The sequence below is a fragment of the Rhinocladiella mackenziei genome (genome assembly GCF_000835555.1).
Source record: "Rhinocladiella mackenziei CBS 650.93 unplaced genomic scaffold supercont1.3, whole genome shotgun sequence".
Lineage (NCBI taxonomy): Eukaryota > Fungi > Ascomycota > Eurotiomycetes > Chaetothyriales > Herpotrichiellaceae > Rhinocladiella > Rhinocladiella mackenziei.
This window is the reverse complement of record NW_013550602.1, coordinates 1,873,546-1,895,816: the sequence shown is the minus strand read 5'-3', so window position 1 is coordinate 1,895,816 and position 22,271 is coordinate 1,873,546. Positions and strand designations below refer to the sequence as shown.

General features: G+C 50.2%; 9 protein-coding genes across 9 annotated transcripts; 2 read left to right on the top strand and 7 right to left on the bottom strand.

Moving 5' to 3' along the window:
- Window positions 1-844: 844 nt before the first annotated feature.
- On the top strand, window positions 845-1,909 carry Z518_04212 (uncharacterized protein; the record flags this gene model as incomplete). Its single annotated transcript, XM_013417919.1, has 1 exon — window positions 845-1,909. The coding sequence occupies one exon, from the start codon at window positions 845-847 to the stop codon at window positions 1,907-1,909; it is 1,065 nt and encodes a 354-aa protein (XP_013273373.1).
- Window positions 1,910-2,134: 225 nt separating this feature from the next.
- Z518_04211 (uncharacterized protein) lies at window positions 2,135-2,622 on the bottom strand (the record flags this gene model as incomplete). Its single annotated transcript, XM_013417918.1, has 2 exons — window positions 2,135-2,518; window positions 2,584-2,622. The coding sequence occupies 2 exons, from the start codon at window positions 2,620-2,622 to the stop codon at window positions 2,135-2,137; spliced, it is 423 nt and encodes a 140-aa protein (XP_013273372.1).
- A 138-nt stretch (window positions 2,623-2,760) lies between these two features.
- Z518_04210 (uncharacterized protein) lies at window positions 2,761-3,171 on the bottom strand (the record flags this gene model as incomplete). Its single annotated transcript, XM_013417917.1, has 1 exon — window positions 2,761-3,171. One exon carries the CDS (start codon window positions 3,169-3,171, stop codon window positions 2,761-2,763), a length of 411 nt encoding a protein of 136 aa, XP_013273371.1.
- A 1,763-nt stretch (window positions 3,172-4,934) lies between these two features.
- On the bottom strand, window positions 4,935-5,874 carry Z518_04209 (uncharacterized protein; the record flags this gene model as incomplete). The annotated part of the gene is made up of 2 exons (XM_013417916.1): window positions 4,935-5,320; window positions 5,379-5,874. The coding sequence occupies 2 exons, from the start codon at window positions 5,872-5,874 to the stop codon at window positions 4,935-4,937; spliced, it is 882 nt and encodes a 293-aa protein (XP_013273370.1).
- Window positions 5,875-7,094: 1,220 nt separating this feature from the next.
- Z518_04208 (uncharacterized protein) lies at window positions 7,095-8,589 on the bottom strand (the record flags this gene model as incomplete). Its single annotated transcript, XM_013417915.1, has 2 exons — window positions 7,095-7,876; window positions 7,905-8,589. The coding sequence occupies 2 exons, from the start codon at window positions 8,587-8,589 to the stop codon at window positions 7,095-7,097; spliced, it is 1,467 nt and encodes a 488-aa protein (XP_013273369.1).
- A 637-nt stretch (window positions 8,590-9,226) lies between these two features.
- Z518_04207 (uncharacterized protein) lies at window positions 9,227-10,456 on the bottom strand (the record flags this gene model as incomplete). Its single annotated transcript, XM_013417914.1, has 1 exon — window positions 9,227-10,456. The coding sequence occupies one exon, from the start codon at window positions 10,454-10,456 to the stop codon at window positions 9,227-9,229; it is 1,230 nt and encodes a 409-aa protein (XP_013273368.1).
- A 776-nt stretch (window positions 10,457-11,232) lies between these two features.
- On the bottom strand, window positions 11,233-16,205 carry Z518_04206 (uncharacterized protein; the record flags this gene model as incomplete). Its single annotated transcript, XM_013417913.1, has 2 exons — window positions 11,233-15,102; window positions 15,156-16,205. 2 exons carry the CDS (start codon window positions 16,203-16,205, stop codon window positions 11,233-11,235), a joined length of 4,920 nt encoding a protein of 1,639 aa, XP_013273367.1.
- A 1,606-nt stretch (window positions 16,206-17,811) lies between these two features.
- Z518_04205 (uncharacterized protein) lies at window positions 17,812-20,511 on the bottom strand (the record flags this gene model as incomplete). The annotated part of the gene is made up of 5 exons (XM_013417912.1): window positions 17,812-18,182; window positions 18,233-18,410; window positions 18,468-18,775; window positions 18,837-19,917; window positions 19,969-20,511. 5 exons carry the CDS (start codon window positions 20,509-20,511, stop codon window positions 17,812-17,814), a joined length of 2,481 nt encoding a protein of 826 aa, XP_013273366.1.
- A 416-nt stretch (window positions 20,512-20,927) lies between these two features.
- Z518_04204 (uncharacterized protein) lies at window positions 20,928-22,062 on the top strand (the record flags this gene model as incomplete). Its single annotated transcript, XM_013417911.1, has 3 exons — window positions 20,928-21,104; window positions 21,190-21,408; window positions 21,508-22,062. 3 exons carry the CDS (start codon window positions 20,928-20,930, stop codon window positions 22,060-22,062), a joined length of 951 nt encoding a protein of 316 aa, XP_013273365.1.
- Window positions 22,063-22,271: the final 209 nt, after the last annotated feature.

Genomic DNA, 22,271 nt, shown 5'->3' with positions numbered 1-22,271 from the left:
CATATCCATCACATTTTCTGCCGGTGCTCGTGCATTTATGGCAGAATGGTTTGCCTTCATCGCATTTGATTCTTCGCAATCTACACCCAAGGAGTGAGTCGAAACATCAACCGGGATTGGGAAGCCACCAAATCGAGTCAAGACGTACCTGCAAGTGACACAACCCGTCCTCACGCGAACCTTGGGACCCGTATCTTCCATTCTGGCTGCTGGGGGTGGTAAGAGGAAACGAATGACTTCTCGTAGTGAATTGGGGTGTTGCTCCGAAGCGACGAGTCTTCTAATTCCCGACTTTATACTTGCTAGATGCCTTGCTCTGTTCACCTCGTCCCACGGGCACATTTTCAATGGCATTCAATCATGTCTGACAGCATCCGTCCCCTAGTCTTGTTTCCGTCACCTCGACATTGAATCCACTTCGTATTCAGAATCTGGATAGAGTTATAATGTCGATGACGGAGCGGCTGAGGCCCGGAAGACTCAACCAATCGGAGTATGGTATGTGTGCACAGGGACGCAGGGTAATTTCTGAGACTGACCGCATCTGCTTTTGGCTTCCTTAAAACAAGGATGAAGTTTATCAAATCTGTACCGCGAACCGTCTGTGGTGCACCCGAGGTCTGACGTCAAGGTCGAATGGTGATAAGCTGGGAGGAGATTTTGGGTGCGTGGAAAACCCGGCACTGCCGCCGGAAAATCGGTTGGCTCAGCCCCCAATCGTGACTACTAACTCAGAAGAGAAATCCGCTGGAAGTTTTGTGAAATCTTCTCTTTTGTCCTCTTCTCTTCGAGGCCTGCTCCTTTGGACTGAACCCAAGACAAATTTCGAACCCCAGGATGGAAAATGGCTTCCGAGTCCAGCCCATTGCACTATTTTCAGGCCGACAAAGTTCATAGGTTCACCCGTGATGTGCTAATGGGCAATGGTGTGCCCCCGGAAGAAGCTGATACTGTTACTAAATGTCTCATGGCAGCAGATCTTCGAGGCATCGATACCCACGGCGTCAATCGCCTCCCCTCGTATATGCAGCGCGTCCGACAAGGAGTTCTCGATCCCAAGGCAAAGCCGACATTGAACCAAGTCACTCCCGTTGTGGCGCAAGTGGATGGACACAATGGCTTTGGCTTTCTCGCGGCCTCCGTGGGGATGGAACGCTCTATCGAAATGGCAAAAGTGTACGGCATCGGTATGGTATCCATCAAGCACTCCAACCATTTCGGCATGTCTGCCTGGATCGTCCAGAAAGCTATCGAGGCTGATATGATATCCTTGGTCTTCACCAATTCCTCGCCGGCGTTACCAGTTTGGGGAGGAAAGTCCAAACTCCTGGGCGTGTCTCCTTTAGCTTGCGGTGCACCAGCCGGGAAGACAAGACCATTCATCTTGGACATGGCCCCTAGCGTTGCCGCCCGAGGAAAGATCTATAAGGCAAAGAGGAGAGGCGAAAAGATCCCGCTGGACTGGGCACTCGATGCTGATGGCTTACCAACAGACGACCCTACAAAAGCATTAGAAGGCGTGATGCTGCCCATGGGTGGACCGAAAGGCTCGGCTTTGGCCATCATGATGGATGTCTTCTCTGGCGTTCTTTCTGGATCCGCCTTTGCCGGCCATGTGACGAATCCATATGATCCATCGAAGCCAGCTGACGTGGGCCACTTCCTGATGGCTATGAAACCTGACCTTTTTTTCCCGTTGGAGGAATTCAAAGAGAGGATGGACTACTTGTATCAGCGTGTGGTCGACTCCGACAAGAGAGAAGGCTTCGACCGGATTTACTTCCCTGGTGAGATCGAACAGATTACACAGGAGAAGCGAAAGGTTGAGGGAATCCCATACACGGAATCGGAGATTGAATCTTTGAACAAAGAAGCCCAGACGGTAGGAGTTGAAGCGCTGGTTTTCTGAAACTAGGACTTGGTCTGGAATCCCACCCAGGCGACTGACCAGACATCTTCGACGCTACCGAGTCTCCAACTCTTTCTTCTCATCATGTTGACTCTTCCCATAGGACCAAGGCACATAAAATTCCCTTCTTGAATGATGATCGGTCTTTTTAGGAGAGCACCTTCCTAAGGGCACAATCTGAGACTGTCCATACGTCATATCTCTTCCAATCCGGACCGTTTTCAATCATAACAGATTCACAATATCCGCCCAGCTCAAGGCAACCCCACTTGTCCAGTCCTTTCCGACATACGAAGGAAACACCCCTGGGGTGGTGATAAATATGCTACCATGCGCGACATCTGCGTTCACGCCAATGGCAAGGTTGCTCAACCCAACTAGAGTGTTTTCCACGGTGTTGTTCGTGACAACTTGAATCGATGGTTCAGAAGTCGCGCTGGAGTTGGTTGCGCCAACACTTTTGACCCTGGTCAGGCGGTTCAGCGCGTCGCTGGCTATCCAGGCATTCCCCTCGAAGTCCACAGCGACGGCGTTCGGAGTGAGTTCTATTCTGTTAACAAGGACGACGGCGGGCCCGGTAGCCTGGCCGTCCGCATGTTGGTTAGGATTCTGTCAAAGGTTGGACTCGCAGTGTTGACGAAGTACAGTCCCTGGCTGATAATTTTCATACCAACAATGCTGATGCCCTTCTCACTTCCTTCTGGTGTCGTCATGGTTGGATCTTGAATGGTCATGAGCACTTTTGCCAAGTTTTTACGTTGATGGTCCTGGCGACACCCTCATAAGGGGTCGGTGGTTAGAAGAATTCCTTTTGCAGGATCGAGCGCAACCAGGCCATTAAGCGAAGTTGCTTAAAGGACTTCCGCGAGCTTCTCCCTTTTAACAGACACCGGTTCTCCATCCGCCGGCACTCCCCTCAAATCGACCTTCCACAAATCATACCAGCCAGGAGCGTTTTCCAATGCGTCGACAGACCAATTACCGGTAATGGCATAGAATACATCGTGGCCCATCTCAACATTGCCGAAAAGACCGAGATAATGAGGAACACGCACCACTCGAACGGGGGTGAGGGATGAGGTGGTCGATACCATGTACACTTCTGGAGAGGATAGCAGCATTATAAGGACCGAACCGGGAGTTGACGAGCGGACAACCGGGTTTTCTACCCATGTTCCCAAAGGAAATTCATGGACAATATGCGGCTGGAGCACTCCCGCTCGAAGGTGGTTGTTGACCGAGGAGTACATATTGGCAGGCATGTCTGTGTGGGAAGGAGGGTACGGAGCACGAAGCGCATGTTTCTGATGATTGAAGAACTCTTTCTTGCATGCTGGCGGACAAAAATGTGTCGCAAATTATTTATTTGCTTGAGATGTGTTCCGCAGTTCATGGTCCCTGTCCGTGGTACCCAAGATCGACATGACGTTGTAGGGGCGCCTAGGCTAGACGGTGGGCCTGAACAGCTCGGCGTCAACAACAACTACATATGCGATTTCAAAGACGTCCATGACATTTTCAAGCGCCTTGAAGAGCTCGACAAAGACTTAGGTCACCACCATATTTGTACATCTTGTAAACGCTGGTGAGTACCATATCCGCTTATCGGCAAAGTTGATCGAGTAGCAATCGCAGGAAAGTGGCCGCTTCATCTTGATTATGGTCGGAATAGCAGTGGTAGTAGGTGCAAGCACCCTTTCCATTCAAAGGCTTGTCATAATGCTGCTTGGCTTGTTTGATAGGGTGTGAAAGGACAATGGTCTTACCACCCCGGGAACTCCGTGAGAGCGCAACATCCAATTGCCGGTTCCAGAATCATAATCTCTGCACGCTCATAGCGAATTGACGAAGGATCTGTTTGGCGAGCCATCCATACTATTTGATGTCATGGCTGGTGGATTGTTAGTTGTATTAAGGAGTGGAGGTATAAAATCCGGCAGTAAGCCCAAGGCTAATGGTTTGTCTTGAACCGCATAATCTCGTCTAGTAACTTTTTTGTGCCTCACTCTTCTTCAAAGGCCAGGCCAATGCAGCCAATGTCATCTTTACCCCCTTTTGCTTTCCTTGACTTCTGTTCGTTACTTGCAGAGAATCCGACGGAACAAACTTTTCCCATTCATTCATCGCTTTCGGACATCCCGAAATTAGCCCCGTCGAGGACTAGTCAAGCTAACGGATCATTGCTGAGGTCTCATTGCTGCGCGCCATTAGGAACTGCAGACTTTCAAAAATCGCTTTGAGCATCGATGGCTCGAGAAGTATGACGCGCAAGTCGGACGGAGCAACTCGCACGTTATTCGAGGTAGAATTTGTACAGCTCGATGACGCGGTCGGCGATCTGGAGAATGTGTCGAACAATGAGCAGTACCCCTTTACTGGGAAAAGGGCTGTCACCTCTATGCAGGATATAGGGGAAATAGGAATAGAAAAGGGTCAACCAAGCATGGATTTATACTGGTAATCTGGCAGGACCAGTTGCCAAACAGACAGAGCATTCAATACATCTCATTTGCACCCCCAAATGGTGATCACGCTCACTCAAACGGCGACGATTTCGACACCAGACATAGTCCACAGTTCAAACCATACGAGAGCCGATTTCTGAGAGAAGCGTCAAAAGGAGGAGTCACGAATGGGAAACAAAACTGGATCATCGGGCTGGAGCTGCAGCTTCGCCATTTTGGCGTGGCGTACACAGCCACATAGTCACGTGAGGAGCGTGGCACCGAACGGCGAGGCTGACCCCTGTTGTTGAGGCCAGATGAGACAGAATGTTCCGTATACGAACCAAAAACGCCGGTGTACATTCTCCTCGTAGAGTCGCCTTCCCATGCATGCAATGGATGAGGGGGACGCTTGTCACGGAAGGAACTTGCGGCGTTGCCAATGAGGAAAAGAACTTATGCTTATGGACTTCTGATTACACTGGCTGTGCAGCCTGGGATGAGTGAACTCAAATGGAACGATCGATCTTTCTCAGCGTGATGGCAGCTCTCTTTGACTGTTCAACAACCGTATTCCAGTATTACTTTTCAAGATCTACGCTGTTGGCCATGTCACCAAACACCTCGAGACTGTGTGCGAGAGAATCCTGCAACATCTTCACCCTGGCTGTCATGTCGGACCCCATGGGAAGAAATCTTTCGGCTTCGTGTCCTGCTCCGGCGCCCTCTCCCACCACAACCTCGTAAACCGCCTTCATCGCCTTGTCTTTGTCACCGTTTGGCCTCCCCCCGCCGCTGGAAATGGCCAGGATCATTTTTTCGGCAAAGGATCCCTTATAATCATCTGGGCGAGGGTTCTCGCCGAAGCGGGCCGCATGACCAAAATTGGTATTGAAAGTACCCAGGACGACAGTCAAAGTACGGATATTGAATTGGGCCACCTCTTTGGCCAGGATCTTCGTCAGGCCTGCGAGTGAAGCGATATCAGAGCGGATACGGTATTCAATAGGGGGGGGTAGGCACACCATCAAGTCCAGCCTTCGCTCCAGCGTAGCCTCCCATACTTGGGTTCCCGTCGATGGCAGCTCCACTGCTCATGTTGACAATGATACCGAATCTTCGCTGTCGCATGTGAGGCAAGACCGCTCGGATCAGACGCAGAGGGCCAAAATACATGGACTCCATCTGGACCCGGAGTTCGTCCTCGGTCGCGGACTCTATCGGGGTGAAGACACAAAAGCCCGCATTGTTGACTAAGACGTCAATCTCCAGACCAGACTTTTCCAGATTCTCGATCACCTGAGTGCTGTTGGGGCTGTCCACGTTGAGTCGAGTCCATTTGCCTCCCTTGCCTTCAACCTCCGTAACCAGGTCGGGTGTGCGCGAAGGATTTCGGGAAGTGGCGATCACAGTATGTCCGCTTGCCTGCGCGATGCGAGCGAGCGAAAGGCCCATGCCGGAAGAGCAGCCTGTTATCAGCCAGGTAAGCTTCTTCTTGGGCATTGCGAAAGTGGCAGACATGGTTCTTGGTGTCAGGTGGGTGCTGACTGTCAATTTTGAAACTGATTCAGTTGACAACGCCTCGTGGTTCGGCGAGGGTCTTACAAAACAAAGCGGGCTCGCATATCTATCCACTTGTTTAAATTTTTCTATGACTTGGCTGTGGAAGTAGGGACGGCATTAACACAGCTGGATAGCTAAGTCCGTTGAGTTAAAGCCTTGAGCCGAATTATCCATGATGAATTGGATATGGCTTGATCTTCATATGCAATCAAGAGACGGTATTCGGCTCCTGGTTCGTTCTACGGCTGCGGTGGCTATCCTGTACTGGGGAATCAAAGATCAATTCCGATGAATCAATCACTTTGAACCTATTAGTCAGGTGATGGCCATGCGACCAAGAGAAGTTCGTGTAAATGGAGGCTCTTGAATCTTACTGCTCGGGATGGCACGTAACTCCTACCTAACTGGGCTTTCCGAATATGCGGGGCGCATAGGCACCCAGTATGGAGTTCCTCTTTCAGTATAGATCAATAGCCGTTGAAAGTCAAAATCTTTGGATCTGACAGTCCTTCCAGTTCAGAATTGCAGAGCCGCGGCTTTCGCAATGTGTATGAGGATTGACCAACGCAGGATACAGGCCCGAAAGTGGGTGCCAATGGAAATTGCGGGTATGTTTCCTACAATGGGAAAAGTGTTCGTCTCATGGTAGCACAAAACCGTCAATTCCATTGCACTAGGCGTTGCATTATGCATGAATATATCGAGAAGGAGCAATGAAGGGGGAGACCAGAGACAGCATGGAAAGGAATCAAAACGGGGAAAAGGGGAATACTCGGCAAGGCTGAGCTTTGGCCCCCTGAGGTCCCACATGGGGTAACAAGTCATCGGCTTGCAGCGGGTGTTGGAGTAACTATTCCCTTCGATAGTAAAATTGAAATCATTCTAGCCGCAAGCTTTTTTTCCTTTTTTTCCCTCCAAAGGAGCCAACCTCCGTAAATAGGCGAGCATGGTGTTGCCATAGAGCAGGGCACTCCAAGCTGTGAAATATGAGCTAGGAGCTGAGGGAATATGCTCTCATCCTCGTATTTCGTGACATGGTAGTTGACCATTGACTTCATGTGCATAATAGAGGATATGTCAGCATAAGTTATCGATTAATTCAAACACTCATTCTCTCTTCTGTCATCTTCGAAAGAACACTCACAATCCAACGAACTCCATTTATCAACCCGATCATCCTACAGAGCAATAGGACACCGTACAGTTCCCTCCAATAAGGTAATTAAAACCCTCACGTCACTCAATAACTCCAAGTCCAACACACATCGTTCAATCTCATCTCGTCGTTCGTCTTCTACCACATTCCTGACTAACATCCTCCATTTCTTAACGATATCTTCATTGCTTGCGGGTGGCCTGATGCCCCTAGGACTCTCGGTCCGATTCTTGACTTCCGTACCATCTTTGAACCGCACCGTCATGGCAGTCACCCAGCCAACAGTTGCATCTTGATCCAGCTCTGGATTATGCGTAGGGGTGATCTTGGCCATCACCTCTCGGAGAATAGGTCGATTCAGCTTGTCCGCACCGAATTGTGCCATCAAGACTTCCCCGTCCACAAATTGGGCGGCCGCCGCGTATTGAATGTTCATCTGCGCCGCCGTCGATGAGAGCGACTTGTCGGCCGGCGCTATCCAGCCACCGTGCTCAAATGCTGGTTTGCTGTGCTCGGTCGTGATGCTCTCGATGTTTGACAAATTCTCAATGTTGAAACGTTCTGGGCACTGAGTTTGCAAATTTTGGACGCAGTCGATTGTTCCATGCAGACCTGCCATAGAGGCATGAAGCTTCACTCGAATCCCATCGAGTTCCCATCTCTTGCCTAGTCCTTTGATAAGTTCGTCTGGGAGGGACTTGGGGGTATGGATCGAGCCCTCGGAGAAACAGCTCAGGAAACCGCCGTACGGGGTTTCGTAGACTTCTTGGATCCCCGTGTATCCCTCTTGGGCCATGAGGGCCGCTACGCGATGCAAAGCCATGTTGCATACGTTTCGCCATAGATCCGTATTGTGCAGGCATGAGGCCTCCGGCTTGTGTGCAGGCCATGCCCAGTGCGGATTCGATGTGTGCAGGACACAATCCTAGCAGAGAAGAGACTGCAGCAGCGGATGCCGAGGGACCCTGAACAGTGCCACTGTGCCAGCCTCGGGAGAGGAGTTCAGCACCATGTAAAGCCAAGCCAACACGAGGTCCAATTTCGCAACCGACGACGAAAGCTTTGAGGAAGTCCTCGCCAGAGAAATTCCGGCTGTTGTCCGCTTCTATAGCTGCAAATAATGCAGGTAGAAGGAGGGTGCAAGAATGTAGTGGGGCATTGGAGCGGTAGTCGTCAAGCTCGAAGCCTTGGATGAAAGTGCTGTTCAAGGCCGCGGCCGCAATGGGGGAGAGCTTCTTCCCACCCCAGCCCATCACCGTACACTGTCCTTCTGGCTCCATCTTGAAGATGCCTTTGGCCGCAATCTCAGACCATGGTAAGTGGGCGTCCACGAGACCGCAGGCGACTCCGTCGAGAATCAAGTATTTGGCTCGCCAGAGGATCTCGGGAGGAATGTCGCCAATGGAGGTATCGTAGATCCAGGTGCATAGTTTGCCAGTGACGCCGGATGGGTTGCTGACGCATGTGGAATCGGCTGACTTTTGTTCAGGGTGGAGGTTTCTTTGCCCGAGTCTCATGGTGATTGTCCCTCCACCTGCAAAACCACACTACCGAGTTGATTATATACTTCCTGTCGCATGCCTCTTTGATGACTCAGGATCAGGGATTTGTTGAAGCAAGGGTTCTATCAGCGTGAATGCCGTCGAAAATCGAGTACCGTACACGACTCGCAGCCATGAATTATGTCCCAGACTAGGACCCGTGGCATATCGAGAGGCCGTCATCGGAGAGGGTGCTTCGTACACGGCAAGAAGGAGATATGAGCGTAACTCCAGGGAGTTGTCCAATAGCCGGCAGGGACGACAAGGAGACAGAAGATGTGAGAGATCAAGTGCAGAGCAAAGAATCTTTATACCTCCACACCGATTGGCCAGCCGCCTGCGGACATAAGCAAGATGCAGCAAAAGGTCTGCTGTAAGTGGGTCCTGAGGCTTGAGGTACTGCTGCTGATAATATTGTGTAGAGTGATATCGAGACAAGCCTCTCTATAGAGATTATCTCCCACCAGAGCTAGGGAAGTGTAAAGAGATGCACTAAAAGCCTACCTTGCCTGTGCTGCCGTATGTTGGCTTCTATCCGATTCCCTGACAAATCAGCTAACTTTCTCTGTAGGTGGGATTTCCTCCCTCAGCCCGAGTCATAGGTCTCTCTCAGCTACAGCTCTTGTCCAGTCTCTGTCTCCTCCACTGCATGCCCTTCGTCTTGATCAACCACAATGCTGCTGCACCAAAGCTCCCACTCCACAAAACCCAAGACGGTGAAATACCACCCTCGACCGGCGGCATCCAGGAGAGGTTGTAAAACTACGACCCCAGCCGCGGCCATTGCGCATCGGGTTATGCTAGCCGCCGCTGCCGCAGTGCTTGGGCTCTCCGGGAACACATCAACTAACAAAGTGTTGTAAACAATGTAGAAGCAAGTACCCCAGAAACCTTGCATAAACTGCAAAATAAGCAACACGGAAACATGAGCCCCATAATGCACCGCCCAGCCATATCCAATGAGGCCACATGTCGAGATAACGAGAAGCCAGCCACTTCCACGTGCTCGCGCTCGTTCAATAGGGAAGTGCTTGAGGTTGTCGCCCGAGACACCATCTATTTGCCAATTGATTTTCTTTGCCGTGATTCTATAGTTGTAATCCATCATCTTGCCAACGCAAAAGCCTCCGACAATGATGCCTGTACCCCGAGGAAGATAGGCCAAGCCGATTTTCAGTTCGTCGAAATGGTATTTCTGCTTATAGATATCCGGGATTGCAGCTACCAGCGTGTAGTCGACAGTATAGAACGACCCGTGCATCCACAGCACAAGAGATGTATCAAGATGAAAAATGATACGCAGGCAGGCAAGTGGATTGCCTATTCGCAGCCTCGCAAGAAAGCTCGCACGCGTAGTCGGGGTTTCCGCGCTTGCATTTGCAACTTCCCTAGAAGACCCGTGTCGTCCTGGCTGCTTGTCCATTTTCAGCATTGGTGATGTCCATAGATTCTTTGCAATTTTCCGCCATGTCCGTTCCCACACAGGTAATGTAGTTCTTCCCGAACCATTCTGGACGAGAGACCGAGCTGTCTCCGGCAGCAAAGTTCCTACCAGGAGCAGCAAAACCACGCCGACAATCAACAAAGCCCAAAATATCCACTGGAAGCTCCCGCTAGAGTAAGCGACCCAGCCACCGACGACAGGACCGACACAAGCACCAAGATTCAATGCCATGCTTACCGGACCCAGCGTTCTTCCTCGCTCGCTTGGGACACAGACGTCCGCCACGACGCCATAACTAACTGCGAAAGCGGCACTCGCACCCAAGCTTTGTAAGGCACGTAGCGAAATCAGGACACCGTAATTGCTCCTGTTGATTGCCAAACCGAGATTTGCGGCCATGTACAAGGACACCGTGATCAGAGATACCGGCCTTCGGCCCACCGAGTCTGACAAAGACCCGAAGACTGCGGGAGATATGGCTTAGAAGATGATATAGACGGTGATTGTCAAATTGATTGCTTGAGCAGAGGTATGGAAATGATCTCGTAGTAGTGGAAAGAGGGGGAAATAAATTGTAGCGGTCAGCGGAGAGGTAATGGTCGCGAGCCCAAGGAGTAAGACGAGAAGGCGCTTCTGGTTCTTTGTAAAAACGGAATACGGAGTAGGTGTAGGAGCAGGTGCTGATTCAATGTCTGCTGCCGTATCAGCCTGCACGGCTTTGGACTCCATCTCGTGTTGATTTCCAATATCTTCAGATAGAAGCAATCGATGCAGCCAACGCAAGCTCTCGGAATGCCATATCCTCAAACTGCTTATACACCCAGCCTCAAGTATCTCCACTTTGTACTCCCATGGTCACTTCGACAAACTAACCCTGATCTGGGCCTGGATCGGATTGGCGAGCGTAAATTGGCTTTGTAGAATGTTCCAGCGTATATCAGTTTGGAGAAGTTTGATCTTGTTGCAGTCGTCGGTGACAACGTCGTGATTATCCAGCAAACGTGGCGATGTGCGGGGTGTGAAGAATCGCAATTGAATGCGACCTATGCACAGCATAAGCAGGAGATGCAGATTGAAATATGATGGCCGGTAGATCCCCTCGGAAACTTCATGCCATTGTTCTAAGCGACACTCTTGTGGAACCTAGGTTCTATGAGAGACAATTCATCCCTGTTTCAATGATCTATATCATCAAAATTGCTTCTAACTATAATAACATCACCATCCCGGGGACAAATGAGGGTCCCATCCCGCAACAGGGAGCATTGTTCAATGCTTTCAACGCTTGTCCAGTCTCTGGGTATAAAATAGTGACGCTTGAAAGAATCAAGACTGGCCCTGGAATTCAGAACCATTGAGCAAACCCAAAGATCTCGGTCAAAAAACACCAGTTTCGAGCCTGGCAATATACCCAACGGAAATTCAATTTTTTCGGCGACTTGGGGCGGAATCCGAAGATAATGAATTGAATGTGGTTCAGTACCATTCTCAGTAAACTCAAGGGCTGACGTTTCCACGACCAAAAGCCTTTTCTGGACTTTGCCTGATACCAAGTATTCTTTGATATGTGCGATAATGTGTCTGCAATCCTGTGTGAGCATGCTTCTATACACTTTGCCCGCAGGTCCCTCCTGCCTCCAGGATGCCCTCTTGATCCGTCTTAACTCGGATGAGGAGTCTTCTTCCCGAATGTTGAATGTCGGCTGCCTGGCAAGGGAGAAAGCTTCGTTGCTGATCCGAAATTGGTGTACTTGTTGCAAATCCACCCAATGGTACACCTGGATATCTTGAGTTCCAATTCCAAGAAACATCTCGCTGTTGGTTGGGTGATTAATCCACCCTCGTTGAGCCGCTTGGTACATGTTGACAGAAGTCTTGACAGCGCCATCGGTAATGCTCCATACTTGTGCAAGATCGTCGCTGATAACAAGCAACTGACATGACAGCGGATCCACGAGCATTTGATGTATCGCACGCCCCTCCAGTTTCAACTTGGGACTTGGTAACGACAGAGCGGGCCCTGAATATGCATCATCCTGGCCCGGTGTGCATATTTGGGTTATGTGAATGTCGGCTCCAAGATCCGCTGCGGCGACAAGGTTCCCGTTCTGGGCCCAAACAAGGTGTGTCACACTCTGGAAGTTGTGAAATTTCGTAATTTCGGTCTTGCAGGTGCTCTTTCCGTCCGAAAGACAGACTTCACCATCTTCGTTACCTGTAACATATTGCAAGCCTGTCGGGGCAGCAGCAAGTACCATCAACATGGGGTGTTGAGGAGCTATTGCTTCGGAGATATGAGATGTAAGTGTTCCTGGTTGGTCATCACCGGTAGCGTCGCTGGAGGGCTCTTCAGATTCTGCAAGGCGAATCAAGCCATTCGGCTCCCATGCTGTGACAACTGAGCTTCGTACATCGTAGAAGCGAGCGCAGTCAGGGCTGAAACATAAGCCACTAACCGGATCCCCGGACGACAGCTGGTAAATCACACTGAAAGAAGCGAAGTTCCACACTTTGACTGTGCCCTCGCTATCACTTGTGACAAAAAGCTTGCCGTCGGGGCTACACGCCACTTCATCGACAGAGGTGGAGACTTCACGGTTCTCATTTGAAACCGGATGCCATTTAAATATTGTCTTGTCTTTGTATAGGCCGATGATGTGGCCAGTAATTGGGTTCCAGGTGAATAGATCCACCGCAAACCAATCTTTCGCCGTATCTGAGCCCAAATTGAATGGATTATTTGCTCGTTTGCAGCGGGCAATGAGCCGAGAACTGTCGAGGTCCCAGACAGACAAGGGGAATGATCGATACGAAACTCCCACTTGCTTACCATCCGGTTTAAGGACCATGCATTTCGGGGTATTGATGAAAGCGGATGCTGTTTGCGTTTTCTCCCTCAACAGGTTTGCATCCAGCGGTTCCCATGCCACCTCGGATTCAGTAGTCTGGAGAACTCTGATTATTCTGTCGTCGGATGCTGCCAGAATTACCGTGTCACTGTCGGCAAACGTGAGGGACATTGCTCGACTGGTTTTCGGATTTAGCGTTTGTAGAAGAATTTTGCCCGTAGGAAGTTCCCAAAGTATTGTGCTCTTTAGACCATACGACACGACTCTATCGCCCTTACTGTTCATGCATATGTCTGTCACAGGCTCGAGGTGGCGCAAAGCGCAAATCTCTTCGAAGTCAATAGCTCTCCAAATGTATATGGTTCCAACTTGGGTGAGTGCAGCCAGATATTGACCAGCGCACACCACCTTCCAGGCTGGTTCACCATGACGAAGAGAGAAACGAGCAAAAACATCGTTCCACGACTCGTTCTGGCCGTATATTCTCATACTTGCCGTCTTATTGCGATGGAACTGTAGGTTCGTTATGGAATTCGAAGGACAAAGAGCTGGAACAATTTCATAAATCGCTTGGGGCTGGACAAGTAGGTGCCTGCTGAACTTTCCCGCTATTCTCACCAAATCCACCGTCCAACTCTCCAGCAGCTCGAGGGTGGACAGTCGATGCAGCATGGGGCTTCGAGTAGCGTTAAGCTTTCTATTTTTACTGACGAATTTTGTGAGTGCTCTTGCCGCTTGGACTAATATGCAGAGCTGCTTGAGGAGGGCAAGAATATAGATCCAGTCTAGCACACAATGCTGCTTGAAAAAATGAGCCAACTTTTCCAAGACTTCGTCAGAAATGGGATCGGCATAGCGGAGGTGAGATATCCAAGATGTTGCAGCATACAACAAAAAAGGTCTTTTTGCTTCCAGCTCCTGACGGCTTTGCAGGAATACCTTGGACTTCAGCGATGTGTTACAAAGATTTGCAAGTGTTTTGACGAGAAGCGTGCTGTGTGCCCTTTGGCGATGGATAGCAATGGAGCTCTGAGAGGCATTCGTGAGATATTCTCGGGCAGTGTGGTGAATAATCGTGACATGCTCCGTGCTATCAATGAGAATGAATTGTCCGCAGACACTTCGGATCATCGTCTCCAGGTCTCTAAAGTCGGAATAATCCGGCTCTAAAGCCTGTGTTAGCTCTTTCAAAGTCAACGGTCGGGGTGCACACATCGTCCATTGAAGCAGTAACTTTGCCAATGCGACGTTGCTTTGGGTCGCTGATTCGGTGATCTGAAGCTCCATTCTTTGGTACATTTTGCCCATGTCTTCGGGGATTTGGTCCAACATTTCATAGATTGCGTTTTCGGTGTGGCAGTTATGAAGCTCCTCAAGCACAAGGGTAACCCACAAAAAGTTGCCCCTTGCGCGTTCCAAGATATCATCTTTGAGTCGCTGCTTGAGTTTGGCACTCCCTGGCAAGTAGTCCAGTTCCGCTTCCACGTACAGACGAATATCTCGAAGATTGTAATTGTGATCTTCGCCATGCACCAAATCAACCCTGACATTTCGCATAAGCTTTTGAAAGCCTAAATTCAATGCTTCCGTGCGGCGGCTAGTGAACAAGACTTTTAATTTCATCTGCTCGCTCTGTAGCAGCTCACGGAGAATATCTACAACCTTTTTGGGCGCCTCGGACTCATCGAGACCATCGATGACCCAGAAAAGAGTGCGATCGAGTTCATTTCGTAACAAAGGGTCCTTGAAGAGCTTCTGCCACGCCAAGCCAGCATCACTTTTGTCCAAGGGTGGGCCTTGTCTTAAGACCTCAAGCAGCTTCTTCCCGTATTTCGGCATCGAACAAGAAATTTGATAGGCTAGCGACCTGATCATATTTTCTACTGATCTTTTGGACTGATCGCCGAAGTCGAAAAAATAGTACTGGCATTGATAACCCTCCGACTGAAGATAGTGAATGAGATAGCTTGACAGAACCGACTTTCCACTTGCAGGAGGTGCTGTGTACCATACCACGTGGGGCTCAGAGTAGCCTTCCAGCCAGGTCTTGATGCAAGGCTCCTCACGTATCCATTCGCAGCTCCCGGGAACTTTTCGGTCAAACAATGTATTAAAGTCTTCGATTGGGGTGCGGGAAATGGCCAGATGTTGTTGAACCTCTCTCCAAGGGTGGTTAAAGATGCATCGGTTGGCGAACTTATGGTATTAGAGTCAAATTTCTCCACAAAGTTTCTCAGAGTGTCACGGACAATCCTGTATTTCGGGTCGTCCCTGTCGTTAAACTTGCACACATCGTGATGATCAGCAGGCAGCCCCCGTACCTGCTCTTTAGGAAGACCAAGAACCGCGGAGTCCTCTCCAACAATCAGAAAATCCCTTTTCGCAATGGTCGTGTGATGCTCTTCGTAGAATGAGACGATTGAGAGTCTGGGGGCGAGGTTTCGGAATGACCTGTTCAAGTCATTCAGTTGTCGGGAGTTTGTTTCCAGATCTGTAATGAACATCTTTTCCGGCTGCAGCAGGGCTTTCAATATCAGACTGAGGCTATGGGCAAGGTTGGAACCCTGATGGGGAGTTGCCAGAAACAGAATCCCAGAGATCGCTCGGAAAATTTCATTGAACTCCTCGTCGTTCTGGCTCAGTAGGTAGGCCTTCTTAGCGACAAGTCCTCCCATTGAATGGGCCACAAAGATGATAGGCACCCTGCCCATCTCGAGTTTACCCCCATTATTGGTCCAACTATTATGCATATCATATAGAAGATTTGTTGCGAAAGTGTCAATCCTTGAAACGCTTCTTGGGCCGCCGAAAATTTGAGAATTGTAACCGTATGTGAGTAACCTTGCCTTTCCAATGATCGGATCATCTGGCAGCCACAATCCTGGCCAAAAGAAGTTGGGGTTATGGCATTTACTCCAGGTTTTATGACTGCTGCCTCCGAGGCCGTGTATGAAAACGACGTCTGCAATCGACTTTGTTTTTGGTTCATGAACAACTTGAAGGCCGAGGGGGTCTGCCCCTTGTTCAATAGGAGTGGACGAGGCATCTTGAACGGAATTCAGGCTGGATTGTACGGGCCGATGTGAAGACAATGCCGTAATGATGGGGCCGGAGCTTCTTCTCCGCAACCACTCGAACGGCGAGCTGGCAGAAATCTTTTTCTCATTGCGTGCAGTGGGTTCACTCAAGGGCTCATTCTTTGCTTTGTTCACATCGAAAAGACTGGAACGTTTATTTCTGAACTGCGGATAATGAGGAGACTGTTCGATGAAGATTTGAGGATCATAACTAACCACCATTAGTACACTGGGTTAAGCATAGAATCACTGGCTGCAAGCAGAACGCTGCTTCCTAGTGACGTCTAAAGCAAACTTCCAGGAAGGAAATATGTCTACCAACAAATAATGCCAGTCATTCGCACAGCAGGGACAGACCAATCGTATGAGAAGGTAGAAATCTTTCTTTGAAAGTTCAGAACGTTGGCTGGATATATCGATAGACAAGGATCCTGTCCACATGCCCTGCAACAGAAACAACGTTTTTGTGTTTGTGAGCGGGAGAAGGTCAAGGCTAAATCAATCGAAAAGGATTGAAGTTGTGCAAGTCAGAAGAAGACAGGCTGGGAAAAGAGCCGTACCCTGATGGGCCGCAATGCTGATGAGACATTTGCAAAGATCTCATATTGACGAATGGCCCTGAGAATCCCTGTTCTGAGTCGCAGTCAAACGTGCTTTTGCACCCTCTTTCATGCGCTCAGCGCTCGAAGGCAAACAGAAGTTCTCTTGGCTGATGTGGCGCTTGAAGCAAATGGCAACCTGCCTTCAGGCATCCCGCCTCCAACCAGCTCGAGGGCAGTCGAGGGGGGGCCGGGTTTCAAACCTGGATAGAGAATTGGCAAGGCCAATGTCATCGCCCGCAACGACGCCTTCTGGGCCTCCGAAGGTTGCTTGCTGTCTAGATAGTAGATAGATTCTCGAAGCGCGCTGGGATGAGACTGAACTTGTCACAGGAGATGCACGAGATGACCCCACTCGGTAGCTCGCACAATTCCTTCTCAATCCACTCTTCTGGGCGGCTGCTGTGCCTAAATGGTGGGAGGACGTCGAATCATGGGTGAGAAATAGGCTTTCAGGGGTCCAATTTATACTTGATGGACTGGGTGGCAAGTTGGTCTCCCATGATGCCACTCAGGCCTCAGCCAATCGCTTAGTGGACCTTGATATGAGCCCCCACCAAGGGCCCCTTTGCCTTGCGAAAGGACCTCGAGACGTCGCACAGAACGCGTACGTCAATACCAGCAGCCAACCAGACTCCCGACTTGACAGCGCCTGGGCAGTGTCTCTGAATATGATGATGAGCTCGCCCGTGTATAATATGAAAACGCTGCTAGCCGGCTAAGTCGTCTTCTCCATAGTCTATCACCTTGAAGTCTAGTAGAGATTTGTGAAGCCAAGATGGTTGGGATTGTACACGAACTCCTGGGTACCGAGACTTCCACTTCTTTCACGTTGACGGGGTTTCTATCGACAAGGGTGTTCATTGCTGTGTTTCCAGAGAGGCACAAAGATCTTGTCGGTCAACAAGTTAGCCCAAGCGGGCCGAGAGAAGAGTGGGACGATAGGAACAGGTTGTACAGCATTTACTACAACGTGATTTACTCGGTGAATCACATGGCTCAAAGGCAAAGCAGTACAAACGTGAGTACTTTGGTCATCTCCAACATTTCTCACCAGAGACAGAGGAATGTTCTGGATATAATAGGGCCTACGATGACATGTACTTTCTGATCGACAAATACGCGCCGTTTGGAGAGAGTGAGGGCCCTTCTCGACTAAATGGTGCAGAGAGAGCATCGCTGTCCGAAGAACGAGACCATACCAAGTGACACATTGGAGGATCTCAAATCTACCACTCCATCTTACTGTCTCTCTTCGTCTCCGCCCCCTCTTCCAATGCTTTCGCAATTGACTTTTCGCGTGCCGTGCCTTTAGTGAAATTCTCCCAGATCCGCTTCCCATACTTTCGAAACGACTCCGCAATTCCATTATTCAGCGTCAAATGATATTCCATCTCTGACAGTTGAAATGGGAAGGTCTGGCCGGCGACATGGATGGTTCGGCTGGGGAAATCGAGAGTGATGTCCTCGCCTTCTCTGGCCGCTCCAAAGAAGGCATCATCTGTCATCGTCACTCCGACAAGACCAAGGCTGGGCTGATTGCGACCGTAGATAAAAGCGAATGAGCGAGCTATTACGGCCTGTACACCGACACCTTCATCTGGATGGTTAGAACAATGAGACAGCCGATCGAAACTGGATGTGATATACCTTTCAATGCGGAGACTGCCACCTCGCGACTCGACCCGACGCCAAACGCGTGGCCGGCAACAACAACTTGTTGTCCACCTCGTACTTTGGCTCGGAAGTCAGGATGGGTATGCTCGAGAACATGCTCACCAAATTCTACATCCGTCACGCAGGTCGTCAGAGTGGACCCTGGCGCCAGCTGCGGAATCTCTCAGCCTCGTTCAGGGTTTTCATTCGGACTGTCTGCCAAACTCACCGCATCTGTGTCAATAAAGTCGCCCAGCGTCACAATTTTGCTGCTTATTTTGTCAAGGCTTCGCGCTGCTTGGCCGTTCGTGTCGCCCATATTGGTAATGGAAACGCCCCCCTTTTGTCCCTGCGTCGGGCTCGTAGCTAAGTCAGGCTCAACATAGTCAATTGGGGGCAGATTCATGTCCGGAAGAGGACGATAGCGCCTGAAAAATTCCACATCCAGTTCCTTCAGGAATTCTGTTGGACTGGTGATAGTCATGCTGAAACTCGAAGCTGCGCAGACAATCGCCGAGGTGACATCGCCAAAGGCTCCTGAGAGAGACAAAGTTAGCCATACCCGGGTCCATCCTGATATGTCGAAGGACTAACTCACCCTTTCCCATCCGGTTTTTGAAGTTCCGATTCTGCGAGCTCAGCCAGGTTTCACCCTCATTGGCCTTCTCAGCTGAGAGACCGACGCAGTACGAGCAGCCAGGGGGACCACGAGTGAAGCCGGCGGCTTCGTATATTTCGAGCAATTGAAGGTTCTTTAATTTCTCCACGATGGGCAATGAACCAGGCACATAATGTCTTTTGCCCTTGGCCTTGGGCAACTTCTTATCCAGTCCGACCTTCAGAACCAGCGCTGCAAGGACCAATTCTTCTTCGGTGGTTGTACAAGCCCCAATGAAGACGCCGTCGAGCTTTTTACCTACTTTCTCAGAAACCGGCACCACATCGTCCGGGTTGGGGTAGACGGCAATGGACGATTCGACTTTGGACAGATCAATAATATACCTTCCAACATATTCTGCATCGGGATCCGGTCTGAAGTAGAGTGAACTCATTCGGTTAGCCTTCCGGCGTCGTCGCGCAATGTAGTCGCGCGTAATGCGATCAGGTACGAAGATTCCTGTGATCGCGCCAAACTCGGTGCACATATTCGAGATGGCAAACCTGGCATCACACGACAAATACTTCAGACCCTCGCCGCTGAATTCTACGATCCTTTCCGCCGCGACGGTATTGCGCTTCAACTCACCCAAGATATGGAGGATTACGTCCTTTCCAGACATACCCAAGGTAGGCTCGCCGACAAACTCGATGAGAATCGATTCGGGGATCTTGAACCACGTCTCGCCGAGGGCCAGAGACAGCATGACATCCGCTGTACCCAGGCCAATGGACAAGCAACCCACTGCTCCGCCGGAACAAGTGTGAGAGTCGGCCCCAATGGCCAGCATTCCCGGTTCAATACGCTCACGAACAAACTCCGTATGCATGATGGTGTAATTCATTCCTTGGTATTCAGTCATTTTGAACTCTGTTTTGGCCTTTTCCGATACGTCCACCATGGCTTTGATTTGGGGGACTTGAGCAACAGCCGGATGGACGACATGGTCTCCAGCCAGCCAGAAACGGTCATTCCGCCAGATGCCCGGAGAACCCAGCTCCTTGTGGGTCCTGGCCATGCTCTGATCAAGATTAGCTTTTTGTCTGTAAGAACACGGTGAAAGAAAACATACGGTCCAGGACAGTTCTGACGCCAGAATCCAGTCGACACCAACTCTGACCACATCACCGGCCTTTACACCCCTGCTCGGCCTTTCTCCCACCACATGCTGCGCAAATATCTTCTGTGCCAAAGTCATCGGCCCTGTCCCCTCGGCAGGAGAAGACCGATAGGATAAGAAACTCTTGGCCCTCTCTTTTGAATTGATGGCCTCCAGCCAGGCATCGACTAAGAAGAGAACTTCCGCATACTGGGCCGGTGTAGCAGGAGTAGCGTCAACCAGACCTAGTCCACCAAAACTCTTCTTGTCCACCACTTTCTCGCGGACGTGATCCAATGCCTCACCCTCAGCCGTCTTGTGTGCTTCCTTTAGTGCATCGGAGTATTGGGACAAAATGCCAGGAATAGTGCTGGCAGATCTCTCCGAGTCCAATTTGATGGCCGGAGACTCAATGCCTCGAATTCGGGCCAGGAGAGCCTGGACTTGGCTCTCGAATTGTTGATCCTCTAGATCAACACTTGCTGCACGATTCTGAGTTTCTATGATGGTCGCCATTGTTAAATCATGCGGGAATAATTTACCTCAGAGTATTGCCTCGAAATTAATCCCGGGGCTACCGCACCATATATGTATTGATTGCGCAGGCGGCCCGAAAGATCATTGTCGTGGTTATATACCAGCCACCTCAGAATTCATTTCGACATGCTTGTAACCAATGACACAGAAGTGAATGTCAGACTGCTGGTCCGATTTGCTCACTATCTCCGCAGCCTTCAACTCCGCAGTTCGGTGCGAATATCGGACAAGGTCTACTTCGATGTCGGCCCGGACAGTTCGACCTATGATGCGAAGAAGAATAAACATAGTACCTCGGGACGACTTCATAGAGGAGAGAATATCTGATCTGTATAAATGACCAGTCCCATCCTGGTGGGCCCCTTCGTCAGGATAGTTGCCATATTTCAAAGAATATGGGTTCATTACGCAATGGCAACATCGGCAGTGCAAAAGCCTGCTCACCACTTGCTGGTGCAAAGCGTCTCCGCGAATTACTAAAAGACCCCTCTAATGTGATCGTATGCCCCGGTGTGTTTGATGGCTTAACGGCCCGCTTGGCTCTCGCGGCCGGATTCGATGCGCTGTACATGGTACGGATCCAGTACACCCAAAGCACAATCTTATTCTTCGAGGGGATATCGTATACTGATAAATTTGTTTTGTGATGCCTGGTAGACCGGAGCAGGGACATCGATGTCTCGACTGGGCTGGGCAGATCTAGGCATGGCGACATTGAACGACATGCAAAGTAATGCTGAGATGATCGCGTCGCTGAATCCCACCGTTCCCTTAATTGCAGATGCAGATACGGGATACGGAGGTCCTATTATGGTGACGAGGACGGTCACGCAGTATGCGCGTGCTGGTGTTGCAGCGTTGCATATTGAAGATCAGGTTAGTTCCCGTCCCATCAGTCCCAATTCAGACTCTGGAGAGACGATGCACTGGGTACCACATGTTGCCGTTGTTTGTTTGCTGAATAGAACACAATAGGTACAAGAAAAGAGATGCGGCCATCTTTTAGGCAAACAAATTGTCGACCGGGAAGTGTATTACAGCCGTCTACGCGCCGCGGTCATGGCACGCGATCAATTACAGTCGGACATAGTACTGATTGCCCGCACGGACGCGCGGCAGACGTACGGCTTCAATGAAGCCATTGAACGCCTCCAGGAAGCCGTCAGGATAGGCATCGATGTCGTCTTCCTCGAGGCTCTGCAGAGCAAAGAGGAAATGGAACGCGTATGTCAGATCATGGGCGACACGCCGGTGCTGCTGAACAACGTCCCAGGCGGCGTGACGCCTGAACTCAGTGTCGACGAGGCACGAAAGCTCGGGTTCCGAGTCATTATTTACCCAGGCCTGTGCATTGGGCCGGTTATCAATGGTGTGACGAAAGAGTTGAAGATGTTGCAGAACACGGGCAAGGCATCGCCTGTTGATGCGACAGCGAACGTTAAGCAGGCTTTCAATCTGTGTGGCTTGCAGGAGTGTATTGAGATTGATAGGATGGCGGGAGGGTCAGCGTATGCTTCGGTGGGAAAGTAGTGCACGCATACAAGGATAAACCACTTGGATAGGAGAAAATGGGGACAAAAAGAGAAGTATCTATCACCTTTGTGGAGCGCAAAGGGTCTTTGACGAGCAATGGCCAAGATCATTGTGGGAAGGATCTTGAAGACGTCACCTCTGTCTGGATTATTCTCAATGTCGTGTAGAATGCTAAAATTTGTATTTGATTTTCGGGAGTGGAGTTG